Source organism: Conger conger, chromosome 10 (genome assembly GCF_963514075.1).
Source record: "Conger conger chromosome 10, fConCon1.1, whole genome shotgun sequence".
Classification (NCBI taxonomy): Eukaryota; Metazoa; Chordata; class Actinopteri; order Anguilliformes; family Congridae; genus Conger; species Conger conger.
In genome coordinates, this window is record NC_083769.1 from 22,703,910 (window position 1) to 22,725,785 (window position 21,876).

Below are 21,876 nucleotides of genomic sequence, written 5' to 3' on the forward strand. Positions count from 1 at the left end.
TTCTCCTAGCCAATGAGGTGATGTGGTGTTTCTGCTGGCCAATGAGGGGATGTTGTGTTTCTGCTGGCCAATGAGGGGATGTTGTGTTTCTGCTGGCCAATGAAGCGATGTTGTGTCTCTGCTGGCCAATGAGGCGATGTTGTGTCTCTGCTGGCCAATGAGGCGATGTTGTGGTGTTTCTGGGTGCTGACGGCGGGTCTCAGGGTCTGTATTTCATGGTTTCAGAGCCCTCCCAGACCGGTGGTGAGCTCGGCCCCCACCCCCACCATCGTACGGCCGGGCTCCCTGCCCATCCACCTGGGCTACGATCCCCTGCACCCCACCATGCCCTCTCCAACGTCCGTCATCACCCAGGCCCCGCCCTCCAACCGCCATCTGGGGTAAGAGATGGGGACCCCCCCCACCAAAGCATATTCAAATACCAGTTACTCTCTCCCCCCATTCTAACGCTCTCTCTCTTGCCCCTGCTTCTTCTACCCTCTTTTCCTCCTCTCCTCCCTCCCTCTTTTCCACTCTTCCTCGCCCTGCAGCTCTCCCACAGGCCCGTACCCCATGATGATGCATTTGCCCAATGGGCAGGCGGTCCCAGTTCTTCCAGGCCCGGTTCAGATGCCCTCCGTCATATCAGTGAGTGACAGCAGATACACACGCCCATCAGGGCATAGACACGCCAACATGGGGGTTTAGACACACCCACATGGGGGTTGGATACACCAACATGGGGGTTTAGACACACCCATATTAGGTTTAGACATGCCTACAGGGGGGTTGGACATGCCCACATGCGGTTTAGACATGCCTACAGGGGGGTTGGACATGCCCACATGCGGTTTAGACATGCCTACAGGGGGGTTGGACACGCCCATATGAGGTTTAGACATGCCTACAGGGGATTGGACATATGCCCATGGCGGTTAAATGTAAATATTTTCGAGCTGACAGTGTCTGGTTTCCCTTCCAGAGGTGTGAAACTGTACTGCTAATCAAGCGTTAGTGGGTTTCCTGTGAATGTATGTTTGCAGTAACACAGGGGAAGGGTGTGATAATTGTGTGGAGTGTTCCGTGGTCGCTGTGGCTCACCCGTGTTCCTGTGTGTGTGCAGCTGGCCCGGCCCATGCCCACGGTACCCAACGTTCCTGGAATTCCCGGCCCCCCTCTGGGAGGGGGCGGCAGCGGCTCCTCCTCTCCTTCCGGGTCCATCCTCCACAACGAGGCCAAAATGGTGAGAACGTCTCCCCTCCTCTATCACTCTCTTTCTCCAGCGCTCCCCTCCTCTATCACTCTCTTTCTCCTGCGCTCCCCTCCTCTGTTTCTTTGTCCTCAAGTCCAAAGAAAAGATGTCAATCTCACCCTCCCTCGCTAAACCCCATGCTGAGGTCCATGTTAGAATCTTATGGGCACGCACACACACACACGTTGCAAAATCCCATGCACCCCTGCTATGCACTACCCCCTCTCTCATCCCCCCTCCTCCTCCCCCTCTCTCTGGTGTGGAGGTGTCATGGCTCTCTCATCCCCCCTCCCTCCTCCCCCTCTCTCTGTCATGGCTCTCTCATACCCCCTCCCTCCTCCTCCCCCTCTCTCTGGTGTGGAGGTGTCATGGCTCTCTCATCCCCCCTCCCTCCTCCTTCCCCTCTCTCTGTCATGGCTCTCGCTCGCCCATCAGGTCCCATTCTCTGCTGAGCACTCATCGTGTAGGACAGCTGTGTTTGTGCTGTCTGTTGTGTGTCAAACTCTGTGGACTCTCACATCTGTATAAAGTAGTGCAGATGGTGCTGTGTGTGTGTGTGTGTGTGTGTGTGTGTGTGTGTGTGTGTGTGTGTGTGTGTGTGTGTGTGTGTGTGTGTGAGTGAGTGAGAGACGGTGAAAGAGAAAGATGCTTTTGTAAGTAGACTGTCTAAGAGCAGAAGACCTTCATTGTCTTTGCGGACGTCCTCTTGCTGAGGGAATCTCAGTGCTTGGTGTGCTATTCATGCCGCACACAGGACATTTACCTGAAGTTGCTCAGTCTCTCCACGTGTCACTGCTGGGAAACGCCCCTTCTTACCCCCCTCCCTCCCACAATGGGAATGCTAAATTCCACACATTCCTGTCACCTTTCAACATTTGAGCAACAAAAACAAGTTTTTGAGGTCAAAGAATCCCCCCCCCACCCCTTGCAAGATACACGAAGGAGCACGCACATTATTTACTCTCCAATCGTTTGTTCAGCTATGTAAAGATAAGAGGCTCATTGGATGCGTTTAAAGCAGTTTTGTGTTTAGCGTCAGTGCCCCTCAGTCTGCTTTCCTTGTAACTCCAGGACAGGACTGTCTTGCTGTAAGAATCAAGTGACTTCTTCAGTTGGAGCTTGACGTAGGATGGCCACCATACAAACCAGCATAGTTTCAGGGGACCGCGCCGTTCGGTGCATTCCTCTGGTTCAGGGGCCGAAACGAGTGTTGGGGGAACCATGGGAGTGATCAGTCGACTGTCTTTATTTACTTTGCATTGCTGTAAATTCCCTTTTGGCTTTCGTGCGTAGGAAGTCTGGGGTATTTGCATTAACAAGAATGCCAGTAGGCCATTACGTTGAATAAGAGAGTACTGTTTAACATGTCTTCTGTGGTGTCTACTCTTATATGTTAAGAAAAACAACTCATGGATATTTAACAGTGCCCATGAATAATACAGCGTGTTACCTGAATACACACATGTGCGTGTATCTTGAATTATTTAAGTTGTTTACATAATTTCTTTAATTTCCTGCGAGTCATCTTGCATCTTACTCTAATCTGTTTTTGGCTGAAACCATGTTTCCTGCTTAAACATCCTCATGGCTCGCATGATTGTGGAATCCAGGCCTGTGTCCACTGAGAATTAATCTATTTAATATATAATTCCATTACATAAAGCAGACTGTGGACTGTAAACACAAAAGGATATGTTTATTAACGAAATAAATGGTTATATTAACAAAAAGGTAGAAAAGGCAGTGAGGGCAACAAGGAGCCCAGGTGGTTGCTACAGAGCTAGCTCCTCCTGGCCCTCACGGTTCTCCCTACGAAGGCTTTCCCACGGGGACCTGCAATTTTACAATCAAAGAAAAAATAACAAACACCCATGGAAACCCACATTACACTACATTACAAGCATTTGGCAGACGCTCTTATCCAAAGTGACGTTCAACAAAGTGCATTACCATTACCAGGGACAAGTGCGCTGAAAGATCCTAGAGAGTACAGTTCAGTGCTAGGAATGACCACAAAGATAAAAACTTGAACCTTGTAGATGAATCTGATGAGACAAACGGAGCATGCCATATGACAAGGGTGCGAGTGAGAGAGCTGGAGATATAGCAAATGCACAATTCAGTCATTTGGCAGATGCTTTTAGCCACATAGCAACGGAACACTAGAGCTGGAGATTAGAGCTAGGCAAGATGACAATGTAAAAATAAGTGTGGTGCAGTCTGTAGGCGGGCCAGGACTCCAGCTATATATGAGCCCCCCCTCCAATGGTTGAGGGTTCTATCTCCTACCACGGCACTTTCTGTACTGTGAATCGCTTCCCTGTCTGTGGCCCTTTCTGCTTTCTTCCCATCGGAATACAGTAAAGAATACGATAGCAGGACAGACTGCTGTGATGTATAAAGTGTCACTGCTGGCAAATGGAAGTGAGGACAGGTAAACACTGGTAAAGGTGGATAAGGGCAGGTAAAGGCAGGTAAACGCAGGTAAACACAGGTAAGGATATGTAAATGCACTTGCTCCTCCTGTAGCAGTGTGCTGATGGCTCTGGCTGCTGTTCCCCACAGAGACTGAAGGCGGCGCTGTCTCACCAGGCTCCTGCAGGACACAGCTATGGGGGCGTGGCCATGGGCTCCAGTCCCATGGTGCCTCAGAGACAGGAGCAGAGCCAGCTGCTGGTACAGCACCCTGACGCCCCGTCCCCCGCCCAGCCTCAGGTACACACGTATACACACACACACGTACGCACGCACGCTCCTGACCGCCCAGCCTCAGGTACACACGTACACACACACACACGTACACATGCACGCACGCACGCACGCATACACCTGACCGCCCAGCCTCAGGTACACACGTATACACACACACGTACACACACACACACACACACACGTACACATGCACGCACGCACGCACACACCTGACCGCCCAGCCTCAGGTACACACGTATACACACACACACACATGTACACACACACACACACACACACACACACACACCTGACTGCCCAGCCTCAGGTACGCACACACACACACTCACTCACAGACTCACCCCACGCACCAACGCCTGTTTATACTGCTCCTGTGGCATTGTGGATGACCCCCTTCCTCCCCCCTCTGATTGGCCCAGGTGTCCCCGGCCCAGCCCACTGGCGGGCGGAGGCGGAGGACGGCGGAGGACGATCCGGACGAGCGGAGACAGCGCTTCCTGGAGAGGAACCGGGCGGCCGCCTCCCGCTGCAGGCAGAAGCGCAAGGTCTGGGTCAACTCCCTGGAGAAGAAGGCCGAGGAGCTCACCTCCATGAACGTCTCCCTCTCTGTGAGTCTGTCTGCCTGTCTGTCTCTGTCTGTGTGTCAGCCGCCTCTCTCTCTCTCTCTCTCTCTCTCTCTCTCTCTCTCTCTCTCTCTATCTGTCTCTCTGTCTCTCTGTCTCTCTGTCTCTCTGTCTCTGTGTCTCTGTCTCTGTCTCTGTCTCTGTCTCTGTCTCTGTCTCTGTGTCTCTCTGTCTCTCTGTCTGTCTCTGTCTCTGTCTCTCTGTCTCTCTGTCTCTGTTTCTGTCTGTGAGTCAGCCACCTCTCTGTCTGTCTCTTTCTATCCATGGCTCATTTGTCTGTCAGAAACAGGGCATTATGATTGTGTATGGCGTGGTGTGCTAGCGTGTAGCAGCCGTATGCGAATGTAGCAGGGTAATAGAAGTGGAATGGCATTTAATAGCTGTGTCATAGCGGGTAACAGGCGTGTATCAACTGCTCTTTCCCCAGAATGAAGTGTCCCTGTTGAGGAATGAGGTGGCCCATCTGAAGCAGCTGCTGCTGGCCCATAAGGACTGTCCCGTCACCACTCTGCAGAAGAACAGTGTCTACCTGGGTAAGGGAGCGGCAGGGGTGGAGGGAGGAGAGCGGGTATTATGTATTTTTTCACTTCATTCAGACAGGGAGAGAGTAGAGAGAGTTTTAGACTGAGACAAGATCATGGCGCAGAAACCGCAATGGAAGGGGGATACACAGGTTGAGCACAAGCAGCCAAAATCGGGCTCACTTCCTGGTGTTGTTGTGAGACGTTTCTGACTCGTGACAGTGCAGTTGGCTCCAGTAAAGGTGATTCAGCCACCCCTTTCAATGTACATCAATGGTAGCAACACGGTCAAAATAAAAAGTCAGTTATTTTTTCCCCAATTTGTATATTAGCAGTAGGTTCAGTGGTTACAAAATACTTTTCACAAGCCCATGGAAAGTAGGCTATGGTCTGTGGTTTCTACAGTCTGTGGCTGAGTTGGCTAATTTGGGTTTGATGTGAATTGGGCATTTTATATGTCCATAGTTTCAAAGCAAGTTTCACAAGCCCATGGAAAGTGAATGGGTGGCAGACACTTGGTGCATATTGTTTCTGCAGTCTGTGGCTGAGTCATTGTTTGTGTTTGATGTGAGTGGGTAATGTTGTGTGTTTGACATGAGCGGGTAATGTTTTGTGTTTGACATGAGTGGTTAATGTTGTGAGTGGGTAATGTTGTGTGTTTGACATGAGCGGGTAATGTTTTGTGTTTGACATGAGTGGTTAATGTTGTGAATGGGTAATGTTGTGTGTTTGACATGAACGGTTAATGTTGTGAGTGGTTAATGTTGTGTGTTTGACATGAGCAGGTAATGTTGTGAGCGGGTAATGTTGTGAGTGGTTAATGTTGTGTGTTTGACATGAGCGGGTAATGTTGTGAGTGGGTAATGTTGTGCCTTTGAGGTGAGTGGGTAATGCTGTGTGTTTGGCGTGAGTGGGTAATGCTGTGTGTTTGAGGTGAGTGGATAATGTTGTGTTTGAGGTGAGTGGGTAATGTTGTGTTTGAGGTGAGTGGGTAATGTTGTGTTTGAGGTGAGTGGATAATGTTGTGTTTGAGGTGAGTGGGTAATGTTGTGTTTGGCGTGAGTGGGTAATGTTGTGTTTGAGGTGAGTGGGTAATGTTGTGTTTGAGGTGAGTGGGTAATGTTGTGTTTGAGGTGAGTGGGTAATGCTGTGTGTTTGAGGTAAGTGGGTAATGCTGTGTGTTTGAGGTGAGTGGGTAATGCTGTGTGTTTCAGGTGAGTGGGTAATATTGTGTGTTTGAGGTGAGTGGGTAATGCTGTGTGTTTGAGGTGAGTGGGTAATGCTGTGTGTTTCAGGTCAGTGGGTAATATTGTGTGTTTGAGGTGAGTGGATAATGCTGTGTGTTTGAGGTGAGTGGGTAACGTGTTTGAGGTCAGTAGGTAATATTGTGTGTTTGAGGTGAGTGGATAATGCTGTGTGTTTGAGGTCAGTGGGTAATATTGTGTGTTTGAGGTCAGTGGGTAATGCTGTGTGTTTGAGGTGAGTGGGTAATGCTGTGTTTGAGGTGAGTGGGTAATGCTGTGTTTGAGGTCAGTGGGTAATGCTGTGTTTGAGGTGAGTGGGTAATGCTGTGTTTGAGGTCAGTGGGTGATGCTGTGCGTCTCTCTGCAGGGGAGGAGACCCTGAAGCAGCTTTCGGAGCCCTTGGGCTCCCCGGCCCCCGTCATCCAGCACAGCTCCCTGAGCGGAAGCCCCTCCCCCTCGGCGGGGCCCAATGGGCTGAGCTCGCGTGCGGCGGCCGAGGCTGTGGCCATGTCCGTGCTGGCGGGGATGGGCGCCCCGCAGGCGGGCGGGGCTGGGGGCGGGGCCTCCTCCCACGTCATCATGGCCACGCACTCCCAGTCCGCCGCCAGATGATGAGCGGGCGTGGCCCTGGACTCGGAGAGAGGGAGGGAGGGAGAGGAAGGACCCCTCCTTTCTCCATATCCCACCCTCTCTCTCTTTCTCTGTTTCTCTCTTTCTTCCTCTCTCTCTGGAGCTCAGTGGGACTTGTGCTGGGACTCAGAGAGCTTCTTACCCACAAGGCCATGGACTACAGGGGCTGGACTCCGCCCACCTTCCTGCCCCACCCTCCCCTAACCCCGCCCTTTAATCTACCCCCCAACCTCACTGGACTATAGGACTGCAAAACTTTGTTCTGAGTGCACTCGTATTGTCAGCACCACAAACGTACACATACACACACACACACACACACACACACACCCTCACTGTCGCATGAATCACTTTTTCAGGACTCTGTTCCTTTCTTTACTTTTATTGTTTAATTGTTTTTTTAAATAACTTTTAAGGTCCCCTTGTACCCTGAGTGAGAGGTGCCATTGTAAAATTAACTCCATTAAGAGTTTCACAAAATGGCTGACCTCATTCATGCCATTACATAATACATATTACTTATGTAGCTCTACATCCTGTTCTGTGTGTGAGTGTGTGAACTGAATGTGGGTGTGAACATGCAGTGCATGCGGTGTAGCGCTGGTTTATGAGTCACTGTCTGATCTACACTAACGTCTGGGGTTTTGCCATGGAGCATCATATTCTCTCAGCCTGCCCTGTACCAGTGGGTCTCGTTTCATTGAGCACATATCCTCGGCCCCCAAAGTGCCAGATCACCTCCTGTTATTGGCTGTGACTGAATTTGAGATTGGCTGGGTTGTGCTGTTCCTCGCTCTGCCCTGGGTTACTATCTTGCCATTTAAGTTACTGTGCGTGTGCGTGTGCGTGTGCGTGTGTGCTGTGGCTCTCCTGTGTGGACCTAGCTGGAGGTTTATTGGCTTGTTGGGTTGTGGGACTGGAGCCCAGCCTTACTGGGTATCTGAGAGCAGGCGGCCAAAACTGGACATTTCTCACTTGCGCCAGTGCGGTTGGCTCCAGCACAGGTGTTGGGACTGGAGCCGGGCCGTGCTGGGGATCTGGGAGAGGGCTGGATGTGGTCCTGTGCTGGGCTGGCTCATGGCCTCCAGGCTCACAGTGAGGTTCAGTCTGCATGCATTCTGCCCTGCCCCCTCCCTGCCTGTAATCAACGTGTTGGTTCAGATCCCCTCTGTAACACTAGCCCCACCTGTTTCTCTCTCTCTTCCTTTCTTTCACACACACAGGCTCACACACACACACATACACACATACACACACACACAGGCACACTCGCGCACACACACACACACACACACACACACACACACACACACACACACTCACATATCCTGTATTTGGGGGGAAAAGAAGAAAAATAAATAATCACGTTCCGCCTTAAACGAAAGAGAAATCACACTAGTGCCTGCCCCGCTCCCTCCCTGTGGGAGCTGGTGGCCAGCAGTGGGGCTGCATCCCAGAGTCCGGAGAGGAGGAATCTCACGGAGGGAAAAACGCATCGGAACGCTCAGGTTGTGCTTGAGCACATATACCTCCGAAAGATACAGCAGGTTTGGATCTCTCGCTCCCCCTCTCCTCCTCTCCCTCCCTCGCCAGCCGCGTTCAAGGCGCCCGTCTTCCTTTCTGCACGCGGGAGGTGCTGCAGGACCGCCGGCCTGGCGGGGTGAGGGTGGCCCCCCCGCGCAGACGGGACGCAGACTGCCCCGATGCAGACCTCAGGGTGGCTTCGTACCTTCCACCACGTTCCTCTGGGATCGCAGCAGAAGAACTGATCTCAAGTACCATAAAAAACACACTGACTGAAAAACGGGGCCTGCATTTTACGGTTCCTCCAAGCAACAGACCCGAGTCTTCGCACCTCAAGTACTTGGTTTGCAGGGTGTAGCGTGATGCAGAAGCGATTGAGAAGTTCTAAACTATATTGGCATGTAAGTGCACTAAGAACAATATGCAGATTTTTTTCTCTTTTAAATCTTTTGTTATTTTGACGAGCTTTAACAAGTCAGGATAAAGTAGGCAGGTTCTGAGGTTTGCCGGTTTTGGCTGGTGTACTGTGTGTGTATGTGTGCGAGTGTATAAGACAGCTCAGAGACTGTGAAAACGCGTCTGGTCCGCCTGACCTCCTTGCCCCACACCCCGGATCTCAGCGCCTCCAGACAAATTCCCAGACTGTACTCGGCTTTCATTATAGTTATTGTCCTTTAGCACTTTTTTTCCCCCCTATTTTTTTATTTTTATTTTTTTGTATTTTTTTTTTGTATTGTGTGCTGTTGTCAGGGCTATACAGATGCCTGCTACAGTTAATACTTGTCATCCTTTTTTCTTTTGGATGTAATAATCAAATTTAGAAATGCATCCCTTCATGGACACTTTCTATCCCTTCACTTCCTGCCTAATATATTCAGATATGACTGTTAGTTTTGTTTTTTTTCTCCTGTTTGTTTTTTTTCCCTTTTTTAAATAGAAATACTAACTGCCTTTGTGTAACTTTTTTGTGTTTGTGGTTGGTCTGCTTGTGCAGGTGGTCTGTTAGCTTTTTTATTTTCATTGTTGTTTTGCTGCTTCAGACAGACCTCCCATGTCCAGCACAAAGAACACCACTTTATTTATTAAGGAATATTTCTCTAGGGAGAACAAGTCATCTTTTTAATTTTGTCCCCTCGATATGTGAGAAATTACAATCAACTTGCATCACTGCACGAACCCGAGTTAAAGCCTTGTTAAACAAAGAGTAATACAATACAAAGTAAGCAACATTTGAAAAAGTTGCTGCTCATAAATCTATTTTTGTGTGAAGTCACACTCCCATATGTTAGTCTGGTCGTTTGAAAAAAATGTTCATTGTATTGTACATATGTGTACTATATAAATATATATACTTTTCCATGCATGCTACAGTGATATGCTATGAACACGTATCATGGTTCCATTTTAATAATTAAAACAAAATTCAGTTTGGTAAAATTCAGCAATTTGTGAACTATTGTAAATCTGTGCACTAAAATTGTTGATTCATGTCCAGTTCATTATTTCCGAAAAGCTGATTCTCAAAGTTTGGCTCCCAATACTAATGTTGTCTTTCCAAATCCAGTTCAGCCGTTGAAAGCAGAGAAAGGACAAAGCAGGATCTGATTCTCTTTTATTTTGGAAATTGCATAGTTATATCCAAGGTGAAAGTGGCCTTTTTGGGAGTATTGAATAATTCGTGCTCGAGACGAAAGTGAGTGAATCGGTAGATTACACTGCAGGAAAAGGAATAGAGCTAAACGTGTGAGCTTGCAATTACACAAACGTGTCAGCAGGGGATGCAGTAGCCATGTTGTACTGTAACTACAGTAGTGGGAATGCGGTGCAGGTCCTCTTAGGGCCGCTAGGAGGCACAAAATTTTCATGGAAGAGCGTTTCCCAACAAGGTCACGTGACATTTTGCGTTGGGGAGTTTTTTTTCCCTTCGCTATGGCGGAATTACAGGAGCGCACGAAAGGATTGTAACCCATATTATAATTAATGTTTTGTGTCGTGAAGGAGGATTTTAATTCTTTTCAGATTTTATTTTGCCCTGAGCACTTGTTATAGCATTTTTTCGCGATGGCGGATCGAGGTCTAGATTTGTCCGGTCTGCCCAAAGACGTTAGGGACCAGCTGGCGGAGTTGGATTTGGAGCTATCGGAAGGTAAGATTGGACTAGAATATAAAGGGAAAGGGGAGAAAAATTAGGTTGTCAGACAAGCTCTACCTGTGTGTTCACACCCTCTTTTCCAATAGCTCCTGACATGAGACGAGTCGAGCGAATTTCAGTATTAAAAATATTTATTATAGAAGATTCATTTTCGCTAACACATACAACGGGTTGCGAAGATGGGGTGTTGATGTGTGATGACGGGAATTTGCTTGTGTGTCTTAAATTTTTCATAACTGCCCATCATCGAGTGTGCCTCTGTCTGGAGAAAATCTAATTTGACACGAAGTAAGACACTCTAGACGCACACTTTATTTGTGCTCTGTGCCATTAGCTCAAATGTGCTCGTCTCTTAGGTGTGAGATTAGGGGGAAACAATGGTTTAGCGGCGATGTGACTTGATGTGGTCGCTCCCTCGGTAGCTAGCTAGCTGGGTGTAGCTTATGTTTCGGTAGCCTAAAGCCACTAACTGACACGGTACCGGTTTTCAATTGGTAATTTATTTTATTTGTAAAATGATGGCAAGTAATAATGCGTTTGTGATTGGGAACGTAATTTGTAACGTTTCACTGCGGGACACCCAAACGCTTGGTTAGCTACTGTGAAATAAGGCTTCGTGCCGAGAGGCCGGGCAAGTGTTGTTACACAGAAATGCATATTAACTACAGTTGGAGAATTAAAACTTTTCACGATTAATGTTGCACGTAGCTACCATGGTGCGAGTTAAAAACTAAAACGCTTTATTAGGATTGTTCATTTGGTATATAGTAGCCTAGTTCGATAGACTCGGTGTGTTACTGTAAACCACCGCAATCACGTTTCTTGTCTGTGGCCAAAAACACGAAAACAATAAAGGCGGTGTGTTGTAATTTGATTCTGATCTTACGTGCATATTGTGAAACGAAATGTGTACGTGGATGATGTACTTTTGGCACCGACAGCCTCCATTGAAACTGCACAATCATTGCTTCTGTCACTTTAACGATGAATAAAACTTGAGACTGTCTGAAAAACTAACTTCAATAGACTAAGCCTTTCTGCTTGAGTGAATGAATGTTCAGATTCCTTAACCAGATTGAGTGTGTTAAATTAAACATTATAAACAGTGTATTTTATGCATTATGTATGGAAATACAACAGTTGTCTGCATCTATGTCTCGTATCGGATCATTATCTGTTTTTATTTTTTTATTTACGAATCGATTCATGTTTTAATTTTTTGGGGGGGGGAAATGTATTGTCAGTCGTGTGTTGTTAATTTTGCCTATTACTGTCGTCTTCGGGACATTTTCGTGAATAAGTCATATTTACTGTTTTACCCTTGACAGTATAAGACCACAATTTGTGGTTAGAATACTCTTAACTGAACATTCTAATGCTAATGGTAACGATCACTGCTGGCAATTGAAAGTAATAGTTGTAGAACACTGACTTAACCTAGAATTTTGAAGGAAAAAAAAAAAACATTCCTAAAAACTATTCGTCAAACGGTCAAGGCAGATGCAGTATTGTGCGATTTCCTTTGAACTAATTACCTCACTGTTGTTTTGTATGACGTCTCGCCTACCGCGCATTGGATAGCGAAGCATGTTTGTCATGGCAGTGGCGGATTTAAAAGGCTTGGGTATCGTGTGTGAAACAAGCTGAACTGCAACTCTGAGCCAACACTATAAGTAAAGTCGATAGATTCACGAGTTAATATGATAACCAAATGTAAAAGTATAAAATTATGTCAATTCCCAGCAAACGTCGGTTAAACGTCTAATCAGCGACAAATTGCTTGGAAGGGTTTTTTTTAAATGATAGTGTGAAAGACATTAAAACAAGCAAGAAATTGCGCTTCCTTGGAATGGATCATTTCCGGTTCCAAAATACCTTTATACCTTTCTAAAATTTCCACCTGGATGAATAAAGTTATCTATCTATCTATCTATCTATCTATCTATCTATCTATCTATCTATCTATCTATCTATCTATCTATCTATCTATCTATCTATCTATCTATCTATCTATCTATCTATCTATCTATCTATCTATCTATCTATCTATCTATCTCTGCCGAAAGAAGCAGCACTATAGGCCTTACTGTGACTATGCAAGGGGTGTACGTTGACCACGTATGTTTGTTTTGTCTACACAGCTCAGTGTTTATATGCCACTCAGTACAGAGGATATTTTACAAAATGGAAGATATTTAGCTATATATACTTGCATGACCCGAGGATATGATTTAGCTACCCATGCTAACTGTAATGTTGACTTAATAAACAGTCTTGGGTCGGAATTCGAGCTGGTAGCTATGGACTCTAGCCTTTGAAATAACCAACTAACTAGCCAAGATCGGCATTAACTTTGGTGACTTTTGCTCTGTTTGTTTGTTTGTTCAAAAAAAAAAAAAAAAAAAAAAAAAAAAAAATGGCCCTTGTCCTTATCTTTGTTGTACAGGTAGCAGTTGAAATTGTACTTACCTCTAGGGTCTTTCAGCGAACTTATCCCTGGTTATGGGTATGCACTTTGTTGTACGTCGCTCTGGATAAGAGCGTCTGCCAAATGCCAATAATGTAATGTAATGTAAATTGTCCAGCCCTTGGGAAGCAGGTGTCAGAGATTTGGTAAAAAAACCTTTGTTAATCCACCTCCCCAGCATTGTTAATCTGTCTGTTATTACTTTGTTAAAATTAATTACAGGGCCATCCTGAGATGCCTTAACACGTGTTTCACGTGAGCATCGACCACTGCGAGAGCACTGATACCCAGCGGCTGGTGAAAGTTATTGTTCCCAGTAGCATTGTGAATTAGCGTCCAGGTGAAAGACAGTGCTCAGATATCTCCATGGTAATAATAGCTCAAGTATGCAGACTCTATGTGTCTAAGTGTCTATGACACACAGTGCATGGATCGCACCTATGCTCTATCAGTGATGCCATTCCTCTTAACAGATGTTTCACACAGGCCTGCCCACTTCACTAATGGAACATACTACTATTTAATGTTGATATGTGCATAATACAACCTACGTTATGCACATTCATATATTTCACTACAGGTTATGTATTGCAATATCAGAAGTTGACAGTAATTGGTGTATATCCCCATATGTTATGAAACATTTCACTCATGATGATATATAGGGGGCGACATGGCTCAGGCAGTAAGAGCAGTCGTCTGGCAGTCGGAGGGTTGCCGGTGCGATCCTCGCCCGGGCCGTGTCGAAGTGTCCCTGAGCAAGACACCGAACCCCCCAATGCTCCTGATGAGCTGGTCGGTGCCTTGCATGGCTGCCAATCGCTGTCGGTGTGTGTGTGTGTGAATGAGAAGCATCAATTGTACAGTGCTTTGGATAAAGGCGCTATATAAATGCCAACCATTTACCATTTATATATTCTCTATGGAAAGACTCACTTCAGCGAATCATGTTGAGCCTTGCAAACCACTTAGTTCAACACTGACAAAGACAGCTGAAAATAAGTGCAAGAACAATGTTCAAGTAAATTAACTCCAAACTAATTTTAGACAGATCTTAAGCAAAAGAGTCATTATGGCCAAGAGACTTTCTTTGGAAAAATGATTTGTTTCTTGTAAAGTCTAATGGCCATTTCTCAGCTGTCAAGAAAGGCCGCAGATATGTGTTCTAAATCCACCGGCTTAATTAGCAATCCATCAGATATCACGCTCTTTGTGATCTACCAGAATTATAAGCCAAATAAGCTGTGTTATGGAATAATGGAATCATAAAATATTTACATGGCACCTTTCATATCGTAAAGTATCACAAAGTAGTTTACAGAGATAATAAAACAAAGACGCCAGCAGGGTACAGAATGGTTTTGTAGAGATAAATGCCTACACTTTACAGTGTATTTGCCAAGGGCTGGAATGCTTTTCGCATTGCTAAAGGCACAAGTTTGCATTTGTTTGCATTCAGAAGCTGAGTATGCTGAAAAGGTGAATGCAGTTGCACTGGGTACAGTGTTTTAAGCTTGAGTGACATTAGATAATCAAACATTAAAGTGGACAGTCCCCCCTGGGGTTAAGGGCCTTGCTCAGGGGCCCAACGGATGTGCAGATCTCATTGTGGCTACACTGGGGCTTAAAACACCAACCTTCCAGGTCCCTTTACATAACTTTATGTATATTGTGACCTTTGTATTGTTGTTGCAGCCACAATTGCATACAGTACTATAGAGAACAGAAAAGTGTGCTGTGGTTGTACTGCGTCTCGGTGATACGTGGTGATAAACATGTTGTAGATGCGAGTCCCTGTGCACTGCTCATGTTTTTGCTCTGGGGGAAGGATTCCAGGCCCCGGGGCCTGACCCCTTTTTTGGGCTTCCGACCCGGCGGGGTGTCGGGTGAGCAACGGCCTGCCTGACGTCAGTGGCTCTCCGCGTGGGAGACTGACTCGAGAGCGCCGATGTTGGCTGAAACTTTGGAGTGACCGTAATAAGAACGGGCAGAAAAAAAACAATGAGCTCACGAAGGCTATGATGCATGAGCAACCTGCCTACGCTCAAGAAGATTCTGAACTTGTTTTTGAGACCTTGGACCCACAGCCACAGAAGGTATCATTTCATTCAAACAGTTCCCCAATTTTACTTCCCTGTGGTGTTCTGCCCCCCTCTTCACCTTTTCTGAAAAAACGAACGTGTCGGAGCAGAAACCTGATTGCAGCAGTATGTGCTCAAGCAAAGCTTTTAAAACCAATTTGGCTGTGAGTGAGATGGTGAGCAATACATGACTGTTTCAGCCATTGTGAAATTAAAGGAGGGAGCAGGATGGGCTGGGAGGGTCTTTTATCTCAGGCTCATTGAGTCACCCTGGTGTAGGTTTGGTGTGAGTGTGTCTGTGTCAGAGTGTGTGTGTGTGTGTGGTGAGTCATGCACTGTGTACACCAGAAACCTTTCACATACTGGCCTGGATCTGATCCATGAGCAGGCAGATGCAACCAGCCTGGTTTCGGTTGCTCTGCTCCGTGCCTTCAGCCCCACTGGCGAAGCTGTGAGCTGAGAGACAGAGGCAGCGTTGCGCTGGGTGACGTAGGGTTTGTAAATGCTGTTGGATGCTAACTGCTGTTAGCTGGTCTGTGCCATGGTGCTGTGTAGCCACTATCTCACCTGTTTGCTCAGCCACCAGCTGTTTGGACGCATAGACCACTCACATTTCTGCAGATTTGTATTTTCAGACTGTATGGTTATCGTATCTGTGCCAAGGAGGTTTATGTGCAGCCACTGTCCCACTGTTTTTCACCTTCTGGAGCGGCGGTGTAAATGGCACACCCACTGGCACACCCACTGCCTTGTTTTCATTCCTTATGGTGGTAGAACAACGCAACTCTAGTGGTTGTGAAATTGATTATGCTCCCTTTAAATTGCATTTTGAAATACCTGATTCCAAGCACACCAATTAGAGAAGCTATCCACCCTTTTATGAGTCTCTGCTGAAAAACTACTTTTTAACTTGCTTGCTTGTTCAACATTGTAACAGGAAGTATCTGCGTACATCACTTCCTCCTGCAGAACATTTGGGACCTGCCTCAACGCAACATAAAAGATGAGTGGTTAGTGATGAGTATTGGGTGTCCCTGCAAGGTAGGGAGGGGTTTGCGCAGAATTGAATGGTAGGATAAAGGATAATTAGGAGTTGAAAGGTAAAAAAGAGGCCTTATTCACCACCCCTTGGCGTATCTGAGCTCCTGTTACCTGGGTAAACACATTAGCAGCGCTCGTGAGGACCCGTGACTCAGCACTCAGGTGTGGGCAGCGACCGTACTGCTGTCGATGAGTCCTCCACTGGCGTGAAAGCACCACCACCTTTTCCATGGCAGGGCTGTCTGTAGGGTCCGTTATTTGTTGTGGTTGGCAGGCTTTAGTTAAGTATAGGTGACATGTTTTTGTGTGTCGGGTGTAATTGTGAGGCTGCAGGGTCTGTCTACCTGTGTGGGGCCGAACACTCACGGCGCTGAGAGTCGCTGTGTGCCAGTGGTGGGGTTCATGTGGGACTGCAGGGGCTGTGTGTGTGTGTGTGTGTGTGTGTGTGTGTGTCTCTGTGTGTGTACGTGTACGTGTGTGTGTGTGTGTGTGTGTGTGTGTGTGTGTCTGTGTGTACGTGTGTGTATGTATGTGTGTGTGTATGCGTGTGTGTGCGTGTGTGGCCAGCTAATCCCTATTGACAAAATGGACACAACGGAGGCCTTTGAGATCATGAAGTCAATGGAGACTATGAGCTTCTGCCGTTTAGAGCACTGAACTGAAAAACTACCTTTCCCACTGTAGTGCTGGAACCAGGCTGGCTCATCATAGATCTTTCACGCTGTGGAACAGGAAGCAGGCTAGTACATTATATCTCTTTCCTGCTGTAGTTTTGTTTTCAGCTATATAGTATATGGTAAATGCTATGTTCCAACCAGCTGATAGTGTTCTACCGTACTTGGTAAAATTATGGATTGTGAATGAATAATACTTTAGTGCATTGCTGTTGCATTGCAGTGATCCTGTCTTCATAACCAGATTTTCCCCTCTGTGGAATCTCAGTATTTGCAAGGATTTTGAGAAGGAATGTGCTCGTAAACTACACTTCCCAGTGTATGTTGCGCATGGTAGAATTCTTCACAAAAACTGATGAATTAATTTGAATGGGCAGTGGAAGAAGAGTGTTTCAGTCTGCCCCTCCCCAAATGGTGCGTCTTTCTGGAGGAATATGTGGGAGTTGTGCAGGTGGCAACCAAGAGAGAGAAGATGAAGGAATAGCCTTACTGTGGGGGCCTTCCAGCAGATGGGAAATGAGGCGCTACCCAGGATGCACTGCACCCGACACGCAGATTCTCTTTCCTTTGAACAAAGAGCAAAGCGGTTGGTTTCTCTGTGACACTTTCTCTATCGTTCTCTCCCTGTTACATAACACGCTGTTCTGGGCGGTCTCCTGGTTATGAATAGTTAATATTGGCTCTCATCGTTGGCTTCCTGGTTGGGAGCGGCGGTCTGTTGCCGGGAGAATGAGAGGACGAACCTGAATTATTAACGGGCTCTCGTTAGGAGTCCATGGCATCGCCAGTGTGAGCGGTGATGAGGTGTGATCCTGCCCTGCGGTCGGAGGGGAGAGAGAGAACAGGGGCACCCCCCCAGGGGGGTGGCGGGAAGCCATCTTTCAGGCCCTGACAGCAATGGGAAGTGGCTCTGTGGCGTGGCCTTCCTGCACTAGCCCCTTAAGGGAGGATGTTGTGAACTCACTCTCTGTTCAGGGACCCTGTCCCCCCCCTGTGTCAGTCTGAAGTGATGACCCTTGACCCATGTCATAACTGAAATTGCCCATCACATACAGTGGGGTGCAAAAATTGGCCACACCTGGTTTAAATATCTGTTACAATGAATCTGTATGTAATTGAAAGCAAACCTGAACTCTAAATGCTAAACATGAGACCTTTCTGCAAATTTTAAAGCAAAGCTGCTTTTATTTTCATTTTTTACTGTTTAAAAATGATAAAAATAGGAAAAGGACCCTGTGCAAAATTTTTGCTTATGAATAAAGCTTAGTAATCAAAAAGATGATTACTAAGGTGAATATAATTCCAGGGCTCAACTTTTTATTCTGAAGTAACTCCATGACTTCTAAAGTATCCAACTGCGTTGGCTGTTCTGTTTAGAGGAACCCATGGTTGTCCAAGGTTTTCAGAACGAAGGTTCATTTCCACCAATTTGGAGAAGGCTACAAAAACTAAATGTTTCAAACTACCTATTTCCACTGTCAGAAACATTATTAGAAAATGGAAGATGAATGGAACAATTGAAGTCAAGGCAAGGTCTGGAAGAACAGAAAGAGTGGCCATGACAGTTCCCTGACTTGAATATTACTGAAAATCTGTGGAGAGATCTGAAGCATTCCGCAAGTAGGCCGAAGAATATTTCTGAGCTAGAGGTGTTCTGCCAGGAAGAATGGGGAAAAATTTCAAAAGCGAGAATTGAAAGACTCTTAGCTGGCTACAGGAAGCTTTTACAAGTTGTCCTAGTTGCCTGAGGAGGAGTACTAACTGACAGGGCTCCCAAACTTTTGCACAGGGCTCTTTTCCTTTCTTATTTTGGAACTGTAAAAAGTTTTTAATAAAAATTGGAAGAAATGTGTTATGTTTAAAATTATACCATTTAGAGGTCAGGTTCACTTCTCTTCACTTAGATATTAATTGTAAAAGGCTTTTTGACCAGGGGTTCCCAAATCTTTATAAAGTGCCCCAATCGCGCTGTGCATTTTACAATCGTGCATTTTACAAACACGACATTACAGTGTGGCCTTCTCCTAAATAAATTTTTACAAAACAGTGTTTAATAGAACTGAATTATTCCTAGAGTCATTTTATGGTGACATAGTTGCAGGGCACTTTTCTGTCATTTTCACAATTGACGGACTTCCCAGAAGCGGAGTACATTTCCCCTGCAAATTGGGCTCCTCTGATGGATTTGAAAGCTTTTGTGGAACCTGAAAAACCAGAAAATGGTGCAGGTTTGTTTGAGGTGGCCCCTGCTCTGCTTTCTGCCTTCATTTCCAGCAGGAAAGAGCGCAGGCACACACGTGAAAGCAGAAGCACGAGGTGATGACGGCCGTTAGTGACACGCTGTCCGGATGTGTTCACAGACGCACGGTGCTGATGACGTCAGAGCATTGCGCAACTGCAGCCCGGTTTGGGAGAATTCATATCTTGTGTGAAAACAAACTAGCGACGATGGGGGGAAAAAATGAACATTAACAACATTACCAGCAAATACACTCGGGGTTTGGACTGTCAGAACGTCGACGGATGGCAGACACAAGCTTTTACAGTGGAGCCTGTATGTCGAGCAGAAGAGTGCTTATGTATAATTGTGGTTGTGAGGTTTCTTGTTGATGCCGCTGCCTGAATATTGTGGAGTTGAGAGGTAGACGCAGCACTCCAAACCCACTGTGTGTAGAGCCAGGTCAGGTCCCACCATAGCTTGGTTATGCATTGCCAACCAGCAGTCTCCCCTCAGCTCCAATCGCTTGCTTCAAGGACAATCTGGATTGGCTCAAACTGCTGTGCAATGGAAGTGTTTTTTTCTCCCTGGAAAAGTATTTTTCATTTATGTGGGTTTAAATGGTAATGGTAAATGGTTGGCATTTATATAGCGCCTTTATCCAAAGCGCTGTACAATTGATGCTTCTCATTCACCCATTCATACACACACTCATACACCGACGGCGATTGGCTGCCATGCTCGTCAGGAGCACTCGGGGGTTAGGTGTCTTGCTCAGGGACATTTACAGGGTTTACAGGTGAATTAACTTTCTCTATGACTCCTCTTGAGCACAGACTGAAGTCCAGGGTTGGGGTCAATTCACAATTTTGTGAATTCCTATAAAATGTGAATTGGAATTGAATTTAGCGGCATGTGTTTCTTTACCATGATTAATGACATAAATTAGGCATTAAAATGTTTGATATAATTAAAACCAATTTCTTATGAGGAGCGCATCCACCGGGCTCCACGAATAGGAGCCGTTCCGTAGAAATGCTAACGTGGTAAGGGCTACTATTTGATTGTGTCATCTGAACCGCATATTTATGACCCCGATTAGTTTTGGGCAAATCTCACGAGCGCTTAGCTCTGAATACCGTACAGGCAGTTGCGGATTTGCGGGCGCGTGCAGTGCATTGGTGTGTGGCCCTGAAGCGGGCCTTGCGTTCCGCTTGCGTAACGGCGGGTTTATGGCGGGATTACACCGGCAGCGGTAATCGCACCTCATCCCCCGGAGGCGACCGCAGCTGCAGCTATGACCGGTCTAATTACACCGGTATTAGTGCCACCGTGCTCTTTCTTCATCATACATAGCAGATTAACAAAGTGGGCTTTCCTAGCCCAACTGCACTCTCCTGCCCCAGTTTTCAGTTGTTCCGGGACGTTCTCCATGTTGTGTCACACACAGAACACACTGTGGTTCCTTGTCCTGAATATTTAGTGAGCATTACATAATTATATGTATGTATTTGTTTATTCTTTGGAGCCTTGCACCCAATCCCGTTAATGTGGAGGCTGGTGTAAGCACTGTACTGACGCCATATTGGCAGCCCTGTATGGAAGCAGAATTTTAAGAATTAGGCTACCTTCAGTCCAGATAACATAGAAATCGGTGGATGCATGTAGAGCCTGCTCTGAAAACCGATTCCCTGTGAATAACCATCGCCTCCCACGTTAGTTCTGCCTTAATGTGCCTCAAACAGCAATGGGATAAAATAAGGTGTACTTTCATTTCTATGTATAGATGGTGTCTTCCGCAGCACACTGCTGGTTCCCCTGTTCTGTGCCGCAGATTTCCTGGTTTGAGCCCTGTCCTGATATCCCACCTCAGCGGGTGAGGTCTATTCAGTGATGGCCTCCTCAATGGAAAAATTGTGAGAAATGGTGAATCTCTCGGAAATTGATATGTTGACGATCAGCCTGACGGGCACCTTTCTCAGGGTACCTGCCGTTGTGTCTAGCGTCTGTCAGTGGGTGACGTCGACGTGCAGCTCTGAAACAATGCGCCCGATTCATACCGCCAAACAGCTCTGAAAACTGGGAAGACTTGTTTACATACGTAGAAGAGGTTGCCACTCCGCTGCTGTTTTTCCTCGGATCCAATTTCTTTTCACTGCGCTAGCATTACCAGACCAGCCAGAGGTGTAAACCCACTCCTGCCAGCTTCTCGTCCCATAGGACCTGGCAAGACTGAAGTAAAACCGTTTCACATTCCTGTCTGCACAGTAGCGGCTTCAGTCAGCTGTGAGTTTCTCTTTAATCTGATTGGCTGTGGCCGGGCAGTTATTTTCTTCATTTTACAGAGGGAAGCGTCTCTGCTCCTGGTAACCGAGGCGACGCTATGAAAAGACGCAGAGGGCGTGTTTATAAATAGCCGCCGCTGCGGGCTGTGTGATGCGGCCGCTCCTGAATCACAGCAGAAGGGCTGCGGCCCGCTGGTGCAGGAGGGCGTCTGAGCTGCAGCGGCGCCGCGCTACGCCGTACGGCCCCGAGGTGCGCTCGCGCGCCCTTCTCCCGCTGCCTCCAGTCACGCCCCTCCCCGCTGCTCTTTTCCCCGCCTGTGAGAACCGCGTCCCGGAGCTCCGTGGCCCTGGGAGCGGCGCGCTCTTATTGGTGCGTCCCCAGGATTCTCCCGCCAGGAGCGGGAGCGGACGACCCGGTTCCTGGAGGCCGCTGGCTCCGCACCTGGGTGTCTGCCGGCGGCGACTAATTACAG

General features: G+C 47.0%; 2 protein-coding genes across 3 annotated transcripts in view; both read left to right on the forward strand.

Annotated features, from left to right (window-relative positions):
* Positions 1-11,654, forward strand: part of atf7a (activating transcription factor 7a) — a 28,235-nt gene extending 16,581 nt beyond the window's left edge. For both annotated transcript variants that reach the window (XM_061257614.1, XM_061257613.1), the window contains 7 exons: positions 226-380; positions 531-627; positions 1,103-1,222; positions 3,797-3,946; positions 4,363-4,551; positions 4,994-5,099; positions 6,699-11,654. In XM_061257614.1, coding sequence (XP_061113598.1) covers positions 226-380; positions 531-627; positions 1,103-1,222; positions 3,797-3,946; positions 4,363-4,551; positions 4,994-5,099; positions 6,699-6,943 — 1,062 coding nt within the window. In that variant the 3' untranslated portion in view covers positions 6,944-11,654. The remainder of the gene's footprint in view (positions 1-225; positions 381-530; positions 628-1,102; positions 1,223-3,796; positions 3,947-4,362; positions 4,552-4,993; positions 5,100-6,698) is intronic.
* Positions 9,974-21,876, forward strand: part of dip2ba (disco-interacting protein 2 homolog Ba) — a 69,388-nt gene continuing 57,485 nt past the window's right edge. The window contains exon 1 of the mRNA XM_061257612.1: positions 9,974-10,631. Coding sequence (XP_061113596.1) covers positions 10,547-10,631 — 85 coding nt within the window. The 5' untranslated portion in view covers positions 9,974-10,546. The remainder of the gene's footprint in view (positions 10,632-21,876) is intronic.